The 11814-nt window shown below is 39.5% G+C and overlaps 2 protein-coding genes and 1 pseudogene across 2 annotated transcripts; all 3 read right to left on the reverse strand.

Annotated features, from left to right (window-relative positions):
• Positions 1 to 1412: 1412 nt before the first annotated feature.
• Positions 1413 to 4122, reverse strand: LOC111802181 (subtilisin-like protease SBT1.3). Its single transcript, XM_023686448.1, has one exon. The coding sequence runs from the start codon at positions 3892 to 3894 to the stop codon at positions 1567 to 1569; it is 2328 nt and encodes a 775-aa protein (XP_023542216.1). The 5' UTR covers positions 3895 to 4122; the 3' UTR covers positions 1413 to 1566.
• An 801-nt stretch (positions 4123 to 4923) lies between these two features.
• Positions 4924 to 6572, reverse strand: LOC111802365 (annotated as a pseudogene).
• A 3408-nt stretch (positions 6573 to 9980) lies between these two features.
• On the reverse strand, positions 9981 to 11741 carry LOC111802364 (3-ketoacyl-CoA synthase 7-like). Its single transcript, XM_023686698.1, has one exon. It carries the CDS (start codon positions 11442 to 11444, stop codon positions 9981 to 9983), a length of 1464 nt encoding a protein of 487 aa, XP_023542466.1. The 5' UTR covers positions 11445 to 11741.
• Positions 11742 to 11814: the final 73 nt, after the last annotated feature.

The raw sequence follows: 11814 nt of genomic DNA on the forward strand, positions 1-11814 counted from the left end.
TGTGTGTCCTAAACAAGGATGGGTGTTTTTGTAATTTTACAGACTTTAATTAATTACACCCAAGTTGAAACAATAAAGCTATTCCTTATAAATAGTTATAATATAAGAATAATGCTGCCTTTTAATTCTATAAATGATGTAAGAATCTTATCACATCAAAGATTTGAGGTAACATTTTAATATATTGGATTTTATAGTAAAATAATACAAATATATTTGAGATTATTTTTTAAATATTATAAAACATTTATGAATTTATTTTGGGCTATAAATCTATATCATATATTGACAATAAAAGTTTTCTTGAATTTTTTTATAAAGGTAGAATGGTATGATATTGTCTCCAAAACTTTTCACACCTTTTATAAGAGGTGTTTCGTTCTCTTCTCCAATTAATGTAGATTCTCACAACATTACTAACCCGGTAGATAAGAATATCTAGTAAATGACAATGAACCATGATTTGATATTAACGGTCACCTTGGAATGACCTAAAGCTTGACATTTTAGTTAAAAATATTTTTTTTAATCAAAAGGTTAAAAATTTATGAGCTATACAAATCCACCTCCTTCAAGGCCCAGCGTACTCGATGACACTCTTTCCTTCCTCTAATCGACGTGGGACCATCTACCCTCTCTGGGGCCAACATCCTTGTTGGCACAACATTACTAACCCTTTAGATAAGAATATTTAGTAAATGAAGATGAACCATGATTTGATATTAACGGTCACTCTAGAATGACCTAAAGCTTGACATTTTAGATAAAAATAATTTTTTTTAATCAAAAGGTTAAAAATTTATCAGCTATACAAATTCATCCCCTTTGGGTCGGAGTGAACTAGCTGGCACTCTTTCCCAAATCCACCCTTTTTGGTAAAAATAATTTTTTTAATCAAAAGGTTAAAAATTTATGAGCTATACAAATTCATCCCCTTTGGGCCTAGCTGCACTCTTTTCTTCCTCTAATCGATGTGGGACCGCCCCCAAATCCACCTTTTTTGGGCCCAGCGTCCTTACTTGCACACGGCCTCGTGTCTACCCCCTTCGAGGAACAGCGAGAAGGTTGGCACATCGTTTGGTGTCTGACTCTGATACCATTTGTAACGCCCCAGATCCACCGTTAGCAGATATTGTCCTCTTTAAACTTTCCTGGCTTGCTCTCAAGGCTTTAAAACTGGTATGCTGGGGGAAAGTTTCCACACTTTTATAAAGGGTGGTTTGTTCTCCTCCCCAATTAATATGGACATCGGATCGAATATTTTATAAACTTTGGTTCTCATGGTATGTTACAATTATTCATTTATTGTCCATTTTGGAGTAATTAATAACACATGCAAATAGGATGATATTAAATTTCCCACAATCTGATAAATCTTCACATTAAAATGGAAGTTTTTAAGAAAATGCACATGAAATAAATAAACATTGCATTAATATCTCTTGTAATAATACTACATGGATATTTAGTAGCAAATTTAATTGCAAAACCCATGAACTGAGACTTGATGATTGAAAACATGAGCTCCAAAATGGATCAAACAAAGAAACAGGCCAAGAAATGGATTCAAAAAGACGACAACCAGGTGATGATAATGGGGCTTCTCACCCTGTGACTTCCGTCCTTCCAAATTAGCCCGCCAAATTCCGGCATGCTAAGTCTCTTCTTCGTCACGAAAGTGATTCTGTATGAAAGCTTCTGATATCTCCTTGTGAAATTCAGCCTCTCCGGCTCGATTTTCACGGCGGCGCCGGTGAACGGAGACACTATTGCGTGGTAACTCGAGGATGCAGGGCCGACGTTGGTGACGGTTCTGTGAAGGGTCAGGGAGGTGATGGTGGTTTTCTCTGGGAACACGGCGGAGATGGCTGGATAATTTAAATCTCCAGGGTTGGGGAGAAGGCGATGGCATGATCGATTTGAATGTTTGGAGAAGACTTTGAGCTGTGAAGGAGTTAAATCCTGTGTACAGAGGAATTCGAAGTAATCTTGCGGTTTAATTTCGTAAACCAAACCAGGATCTAGGGCTTTTCTGGGATTTATGTGGCCGGCGCCATGGTCGTACGGACTCGACGGGGATGCGGCGGAGGCGTCTTTCAGAGGCTTGTAGGTGTTGTCGTGGACATATGCGGTGGTCATCAGCGCCGATTTGATCGCTGATGGGCTCCAATCGGGATGTTTCGATTTGATTAAGGCCGCTACTCCACTGACGTGTGGGCACGACATTGAAGTTCCGGAAAGAATGTTGAATTTCACCCTTCTTGTATCTGTTGTCAAGCTCGACGGCCCTGTTTTTCCGGTCCAAGCGGCGAGGATGTTGACGCCGGGAGCTACCAGATCGGGCTTGAGAATCTCCAGAGTGAGGAAATTTGGTCCTCTGGAAGAAAACGCCGCCACTACCGGCGAGGGTTTTACCCCTAATCTTGTACCTAAAAGCCCTAGAGTCGCCGTCGGTTTTCGATTTGTTAATGCATATTGCTTAATTGCCTTGCCTTCTGTTTCTCCGACGGCGACTGCCGGCAGTAAATGGCAATCGGCAACAAGTTCTTCCCCATTCGCTGCCGTGTTCGACAGAATCATCCCAATACCACCGGCGTTTTTCACCACCACTCCCTTTTGAACCCGAGGGCTAATTCCTCGATCGCATATCACAATTTTTCCGGCGACGAAATGGGGATCTAAAGTTCCTTCTAAACAGAGCGAACTCGGATCAGGGTTGCTTGAATTACTCCCCATATACACAACTGGGAATTGTTTGTTTTCTTGAATCGTGATTCTTCCTCTGTAAAGTGAAACGCCGGTGATTGTTCTGCCATTGCCGAGCTTGACAATGGCCGGGAAATCTCTGTCCATTGTACTAGCGCCGACGGTGGTTATCCACGGCGATACGTTTGTGAGACTGACAGGATCCGGCCCTCCATTCCCGGCCGAGCAGGACACGAAAACACCCATCTCCATTGCCCCAAATGCTGCAACGGAGAGGCTATCACGATAGTAAGAAGAAACCCCACCTCCCAAAGAGATGGACAGAACATTTACGCCGTCGGCCACAGCTCTGTCCACAGCCGACAAAATGTCGGAGCTAAAGCAGCCACCAACCCAACAGACTTTGTAGGCGGCAATTCTAGCACCAGGCGCCATTCCTCTAGCTGTTCCATAAGCATACCCCAGAAGATTTGCCCCTGCCACCGGAGATCCCGCGACGGTGGCTGCCGTGTGAGTCCCATGCCCATCTTGATCCCTCGGCGATTTATACTCCAACTGTTGGTTAAATTTCCCCGTTGCAGCTTCATACCCATGGTAAAACACTCTAGCGCCAACGATCTTTCTATTACAATTCTGTTTCGTGAAGCCTCGCCCTGTCTCGCATTCCCCTTTCCAATACGCCGGCACCGGCGACATTCCAGCATCGTTGAAGCTCTCACTCTCCGGCCAAATCCCAGTGTCCAAAACCCCGACAACCACATCATGGTCTGCAATCTGCTGAGACCAGGCGCTGTTACTGTCCGCCGGTTCAAGCCCAAGAAACTTGGGGCTTCTAGTCGTATGAAGCTCATACTTAACCTCAGGAAAAACGGCCAACACCCCATGTTCTTCCTCGAGCCTCTCAGCCTCTTCTTCACTCAATCGAGCTGCAACTCCATGGAAAACATTCTGATAACTATAAATGATCCTGTCTTCACCTCCCCCATTACCTTGACCTTCTCTCTCAGGATTATCAACCACGACACTGCTTAGCACAGTGGAGTACCACTCAAAATGATCGGAAAACGAGTCCGGCATTGCAGACCTGTCCATCTGAACAACATAGGTTTTGAAAAACTGGGCGCTTGAAAGAAGCAAACAGTGGAAAAACAGAGGAAAACAGAGCCATTGCAGAGGAGTATGAGCCATGGAAGAAGAAGAAGAAGAAAGAAAGAATGGGAGAGCGGTGAGGGGGATGATATTGGGGAATGGAGGTAGGTAATAAATGAAAGTGGTGGTTGTTTCATGAATGCCAAAACTGAAGAGGGGTTGGGAGTATTGGTGGTGAGAAGTTAATTTGGCTATGTATAATGGTCCCCTGTTTTTATTACCACATACCTTCCTTCCTACGTCTTGTATTATGAATTTATTTTAAATGGTAACTACATTTTTTTTTTTTTTTTTTTTTTTTTTTTTNAATGATCTGAAAGTTGAAGAGTATTTCTTGAAATAAATTTAAAAATGTTTCGAGTAAAAATGAAATGGGTCAAAGTGTAGCGGCACAATTCAAAACACCGACAATAACAAATTTATTATAAGTGTACTATGATATATATTTGAATTGATACCAGAAAATAAGCCTCTAAATCTATGATAGAACCTTTTAATGAAAGTGTTCCTTAAAATACTAAGTCATGTGCTACTTTTATATTTAAAGTAAAGGCAAATAGCCCATTCCACTGACGACGACAGTATCGTAATTAAAGATGGTGAAACTTGCATAGCCAAGTTGTATTTAATTTGGTAGATCTTATATTACTATAGGAAATTGTTATTTTAATATTTCATTTGTACTGATTTTAAGATAATTTTCTAAATATACAAGCGTGTGATATTGTTTTATGAAGTCGTTTTAAATAAACAACCCCCCTTATCCCTCACCTTACCCTTTCATTTCTGCTTAAGCTTCCTCGGTTTGGGAGATTAATTGATTGGATACCCGAGAACCATAATCATTCCTAGGAACTGCGTTAGCCAAGCTCGAGTGGTGATGCAAGTGTGCGGTGAGCGTAGTAGCCCCTTCGGGCATGCTCTTTGCTGCTAAGCTGCTACTCATTTACCAATATTTCCTCATTTGCTTCTGTTTTTGGATTTTTTTCTAGATATACAAAATTTAAAATTGAAATAAAAATCTAAGACGAAACAACTTAAAATTATAACATCGGTTAGAAGAGCAGAAAACTAAAAGATACAAGGCTTTTCATGCTACATTATAAAATAGATGCATAATTCACCGCAGTAATAAAGTAAGTTTATAGAATTAATAACAATAGTAATAATAAGCTAAGTGGATAATGCAAGATCTAAGTTGATGGGCCTGAGATGGGATACTGATGGATTACTTGGGCCCATGGGTCATTCTTGGACTCTCCGGAAATGGGCCGGATACATTCCCAAATCAAACTAACACATTTGGGCCCAGTGCCCATTCCAATTTGCCAAACTTTGTCTCCTTTCTCAACTCTTTCTTTTGCTTCAAAGTACGCAAGTTCATACCACAACGCAGAGGAAGACTGGTTCCCAAATCTATGCAGAGTCATCAATGGCGCTTCCAAGTCTTTATCGTTGAGCTTCAGCGCTTTCCCGATCGCCCTTATCACTGTACCTCCTGATACCGGCAAGCAAAAATGATTGATCACTGTCTTGAATTGGGTATGTAACTTTCTTGGGATTTATCCAAGAATCGCTTCCGTAGCCTCGAAACCACGTGTTTTAGTTTCTCTGATAATGGCAGGATTGATGAACCAAGAAGGGTTATGTTTATCCGGAGAGTTTCTGGGAAAACCTGTAGCGTGTCTCGTGTCACAGAGACCCCGAGTTTTCCGTCCTTATCCTCTTCCCGCATGGCTGAAAGATAACTCTTATCGTCGAAGGATGTCAGGGTTCGAAGTGATTTGAATAGTTTGTATTTTGAATAATCTTTCGCCTCTTTTCTGCTGCTGAGCAGAATAGCTGCACCGCCCATGCGGAAGTAGCAGTTCAGAATTAATCTGGAGGGTTCCTTTCCTGCATACCAACCGTTTGATAGAATTTCAGTACTGAGCACTACTGCATTTGAGTTCTCGTGAACCTGAAGTAGATTTTCAGCTAAATGAATGGCCACAGCACTTGCACTGCACCCCATTCCAGAGAGATTGAAGCTCTTAATATCACTTCTCATGGAGTATTTGTTGATAATTATGGAGGAGAGTGAAGGAGAAGGACAAAAACCACTGCAATTAACGATCAGAATATCAATGTCATGAGGAGAGAGATGGGTTTTGGTTAAAAGATTATCCATGACAGGAAATAGCACCATATGGACTTCATTAATGGATTCCTGTTGATGGGTTTTGGGTGGAATGAAATGCAGAGCAGGAGGGAGACATGTTTCTTCACTCTGTCCAGAAGATTTGAGAGTCTTAGCCATGAAATTGAGACTCTCGCTGTCAAAAATACCCATCAACGTGGCATTTTCAAGGAAAAAAGAGAAGGGAATCCTGCAGAAGCTTGGTGGTCTAAGGCATGAGAAGTCAACTAAATAGACTGGACGAGGAGCCTTCAGAATGGAATGCTTAATGATGATGAAGACAACATAACAAGAAAGTAGGAGAAAGATATGACAAATGGGATTCCATCCTTTTAGGAAAATATAAGTTTCAACGAAAATTATGAGAACGAGAACGAAAAAGGTTTGAAGTTGGAATAGAGTCCCGCGAAGATGTGCCAATAATTGTTTGGAATGGAGGATACTGTCGCCATGGCTGAACTTAGGAGCAGATTCCATTGATTGGTTATGGAGCAGAGGTGCGGTGGAGATGGAGAAATGGGAATCTGAATGGCATGCAGGTATGCACTTTGAGTTTGAAATGTACTGAGCTCTTACTTCATTATATATAGAAAATAAATGCTCTTACTGCATTATATATAGAGAATACATTATAGTACTAAAAGCAGTAGGTGAAGAAAGAATAAACATATAATTGTAAAGTTACTATAGGGAAACCAGAGGGACCATAAAGGAGTTAGAGTCAAATCAACCTCGTCATTCACAAACTTGTTGGAGAGTAGAGCAGATCTAAGTTCACTTAACCATTAAGTTTGTTTGCATGCATAGGGCTTGTTTAGTATGAATTCAATGCTTTGAGAAGCTATAGAAAGAATACTTAAATAGCAGAGGGTTCAACCGACAGCCTGAAGGTTTAAAAATGTTCATTCCCTCGTTAGTTGCCTTTATTTTTTTGTTGAAACATGTGTAGATTAGTAAACATCCAAATTTATCTGGTTAGCCTTTTGAATTCACTAGAAATTAAGCTCAAGTTTAATTTTAGTCATCGTACTAATCTCGGTGGAAATGTCAATTTTTTTTTAATCAGTTTTTGCATTAACTGCGGCCACTTGCTCACCCTTTATGTGAAATACATTTGAGTTGTATGAGCTACAATTTTCTAGACAAGCACCCACTCATTCTTTATCTGTCGTTATATATAGTTAATGCTATCTGTCTATCTATTCTCTCCCCCACTGCTCCTTAGTTAATATAGGTTTCCTTAGTCATCGCTCCTTTCATTTAAAAAGACAAGTTGACGCTCTCCATGGTCTCTTGGAGATGCAATAAATGTCACATTGCCCACTGGTCTCTTTAAAAAGAGACGGAGATTTGTGGTATATAGTCAGGATAACATTGTGTAAAGCTAACAAATGTCAAGCTATTGTAGAAATATAGAGATATTTGTTATCCTCACCCATAGTATCAAGAATCTTCTGTTAGAGACTTAGTTGTATTAGTGGACCATAAGTGCCAAACAAGAGTAGTGAGCCTAAGAAACAATTGTAGATGTTATCTTTTAACAAACATGGTCCGAGACAACGATTGTTAAGAGTGCAATTAGTAGTTCACACCATCTATCCCATAATGTAACTTGTGGTTGAGTTATATTGAACAAATAGACACAAGTTTGCCCGTAAAAGAAGTAGAAGTTTATATCTACTAATCTTGAGCCTAACTCATTCCTAATACTTGAATTTAGTCAAAATCGTCACTTAATCCAAGTTTACTTATCTTTCATTAGGACAACATGTGAGATCCCACATCTATTGGGGAGGAGAACGAAACACCCTTTACAAGGGTGTGGAACCTCTCCCTAGGAGACGCATTTTAAAAATCTTGAGGGAAGCTCGAAATAGAAAACCCAAAGAGGACAATATCTACTGGCGGTGGGTTTGGGCTATTACACAACCATTCTAATGCATTTTGACTGAAACCATGAATTATATCATTCATAGGTAGATATATGCATGTAAAAATTAATAAGCATATTGATTATATATAAAGTGTAATTATTCATCTCTATTATTTGTTCTATAGATTCATCTTTAATATTAATTATATATTTCTTCATTTGAACAAAATCTAAAAACACCATTTACAATTTGGATGCAAAAGTTTAAGACATCTTAATGCTCAAATCTTTCCAAAAGAAACTCAATTGTTCAAATATTATAATATAATTAAAAATTTCAAAGAAACAAACGTAGTTGCCTAAAAGATATATATTTTTTTTATTGTGTGGATGATGGTTTAATAGATATAGTTGGGGAAGTGAGAAGTTGAGAAATTTATTTTTTCCACCAAAGGAGAGGTGGCCAATTAACTTGTGTGAGTCTAGTAGTAGGAAATGGAAGTTATGGCTGATGTCCCCTACATAACGTGGAGGAATGGAGTGAATTCAATTAGGAATTTGACTCAGAAAATTTCTACAATTATAGTACTACTCTAGTATAAATATTCTTATTTATTGTTTTATCGTACAATGTAATTTAAAAACGAAGAAGGATTCAACAATGTTAAAAGTTTAATAATGAAGTGTTTGAGTGAGCAACACAATGAGTTGAAAACCCTCTCTTTGTGCCCATTGAGAAGCAGAGACATTATTGAATGAAAGAGAGATTAGGTCAGGTCAGTTGACCTATCTCCATTCTGGATCTCACCCTATTGAACTCCCTTAGTTCTGAGTCATCAATCCAATCCCTATTTTCTCCTTCAAATTCCTGTAAGCTGCATCAATGTGTTAGCTTTTACATTAGGCTGGTATGGTAGGGGTTTCAAAATTTGTGATATGAGTAGCTCACCCCATAGCTTTGATGTTCTCAAAACTTGGGTGATTCTAAACTCTCATTCAACTTTTCTATAAACCTCCTAGAAAGTAACACATGGAGGCTATATATGGCTTGACCCGTAAAGCCTAAAATGATTGGAGTAATACATGTGCTTTCTTCATAGATATTTGTTTAAGGATGATTCTTAATATATTTGTATGTTTTTAGTCAAGTTCTTAGACTCTTCTAAGACAGACAATTATCTAACCTCACAACATTTGATGTTCAGAAAACATAAGGTATTATATGTTATCATAAATAGAACCAAGTCTCCCTGACCTTCTTCCGCAGCTGCAAACCACCGCCTTCCGCCCCACAAATTGGTTCCCTTTCTGGTAAGCTGTTTATGTTTTTCTTTTCTTGTTGCAAGTTGTGTTACGTTTGTTGACACCCTCGCAAGAATGATCTTCTCTTATGTTTTGTTTAATACCCTCACAAGGATGTTGAGATTATGTAGCAACATTATGTAGCCTATATTCCTCTCCGTCGAACAGATTGGTCTCTAACCATAGAAATCTTTTGTTTTAGGATTTGGTTCTGGAAGTGTTGGAACTATGTTCATGGGTAGATTTTGAGTTGATTTGAGTGGAGATCTCTTGTTTGAGGTGAGAATTTTCCGGTGTCATTCTCTATTCAGCTGAACTTTTGTTCTTGGTTTCATGCGTGAAACTGGATTTATGTTTTGTTGTTTAGGAGATGCTTTTATGAAGTTCTATGAATTGAATTTAGTCTAATACTCGTTCTGTCATATCCTATATCGGTTGGAGAGGGAAACAAAAAACAAAACATTCCTTGTAATGGTGTGGAAACCACTCCCTAGCAGAGATGTTTTAAAATTGTGAGGTTGATATTTAATGAGCCAAAACGGACAATACCTACTAGCGGTGAGATTGGGCTGTTATTAGACATGTTCACTTTGGATTGGATTTCCTTTTAATGGGTTAGACTATCAAATTACACTACACTAAATTATTATTCCTTACCAAATACCATGGTTCAAATTTAAAGATGAAAGATATTAAATACTAATTTATTTCATATTACAATGGATATCTCTCAAATCTAAGCTTTCGCTAATGTCCCAAAGTTCTCCCGCGCTAGGTTGATGGGCCTGAGATGGGATAATGATGGATTACCTGGGCCCATGGGTCCTTCTTGGACTCTCCGGAAATGGGCCGGATGCATTCCCAGATCAAACTAACACATTTGGGCCCAGTGCCCATCCCAATTTGCCAAACTTTGTCTCCTTTCTCAACTCTTTCTTTTGCTTCAAAGTACGCAAGTTCATACCACAACGCAGAGGAAGACTGGTTCCCAAATCTATGCAGAGTCATCAATGCCGCTTCCAGGTCTTTATCATTCAGCTTCAGAACTTTCCCGATCGCCCTTATCACTGCACCTCCTGATACCGGCAAGCAAAAATGATTGATCTCAGTCTTGAAATTAGGTATGTAAATTTCTTGGGATTTGTACAAAAATCGCTTCCTTAGCCTCGAAACCACGTGTTTTAGTTTCTCTGATAATGGCAGGATTGATGAACCAAGAAGGGTTATGTTTATTCGGAGAGTTTCTGGGATAACCTGGAGCATGTCTCGTGTCACAGAGACTCCGAGTTTTCCGTCCTTATCTTCTTCCCGCATGGCTGAAAGGTAACTCTTATCGTCGAAGGATGTCAGGGTTCGAAGTGATTTGAATAGTTTGTATTTTGAATAATTTTTCGCCTCTTTTCTGTTGCTGAGCAGAATAGCTGCACCGCCCATGCGGAAGTAGCAGTTCAGAATTAATCTGGAGGGTTCCTTTCCTGCATACCAACCGTTTGATAGAATTTCAGTACTGAGCACTACGGCATTTGAGTTCTCGTGAACCTGAAGTAGATTTTCAGCTAAATGAATGGCCACAGCACTTGCACTGCACCCCATTCCAGAGAGATTGAAGCTCTTAATATCACTTCTCATGGAGTATCTGTTGATAATTATGGAGGAGAGGGAAGGAGAAGGACAAAAGCCACTGCAGTTAACGATGAGAATATCAATGTCATGAGGAGAGAGATGGGTTTTGGTTAAAAGATCATCCATGACAGGAAATAGCACCATATGTACTTCATTAATGGATTCCTGTTGATGGGTTTTGGGTGGAATGAAATGCAGGGCTGGAGGGAGACATGTTTCTTCACTCTGTCCAGAAGATTTGAGAGTTTTGGCCATGAAACTGAGACTCTCGCTGTCAAAAACATCCATCAAAGTAGCATTTTCAAGGAAGGTGGCAAAGGGAACTCTGAGGAAGCTTGGTGGTTTAAGACACGAGAAGTCAACCAAATAGACAGAACGAGGAGCATTCAAGAAGAATCGCCTGAGAGTCATATAGACAACAAAACAGGAGAAAAGGAAGAAGATATGGAACATGGGATTCCATCCTTCTAAGAAAACATGACATTCAATGGAAATGAGAAGGGTGAGAATGAAGAACTGTTGAAGTTGGAAGAATGTCAAGCGTAGGCGAGTCATTAATTGAGCGGATTGGAGGGCAATGCCGCCATGGCTGACCTTGGGAGCTGATTCCATTGCTTTTGGAGGTAAAGAACAATCTTACAGTGTTTATATATATATAGGAAATGAATTACAGTGTATTAAATGGAGTAGGTAAAAGAAAGAGAGATCGTTGAGCCATAAAGGAGAAAGATCACTCTTATTTTATATTTATCTTCATACATACTTAATGCTCTCTCTTTTATCCATCTCCCCACCTTTTCCATAGTTAATGCCTTTTTGACACTCTTCTCTATAAATCTGTCCATTTGAAGTCAATACTCTCTGTCCGCCCTATTGCTATCCGCCTGCTCCTTAGTTCAGCCTCCCCGACCTTCAAATCTCCCTCTCTGCAATTATCAACTTTCTCCGTTGACTCCACAAAATTTCTCTTTCTCATGATTCA

The sequence above is a fragment of the Cucurbita pepo genome, chromosome LG09 (genome assembly GCF_002806865.2).
Source record: "Cucurbita pepo subsp. pepo cultivar mu-cu-16 chromosome LG09, ASM280686v2, whole genome shotgun sequence".
Taxonomy (NCBI): Eukaryota; Viridiplantae; Streptophyta; class Magnoliopsida; order Cucurbitales; family Cucurbitaceae; genus Cucurbita; species Cucurbita pepo.

Bases quoted from the DNA above. Each gene is read 5' to 3' on its own strand.
- LOC111802364 (XM_023686698.1), bottom strand. From the start codon at position 11,444: ATGGAATCAGCTCCCAAGGTCAGCCATGGCGGCATTGCCCTCCAATCC.
- LOC111802181 (XM_023686448.1), bottom strand. From the start codon at position 3,894: ATGGCTCATACTCCTCTGCAATGGCTCTGTTTTCCTCTGTTTTTCCAC.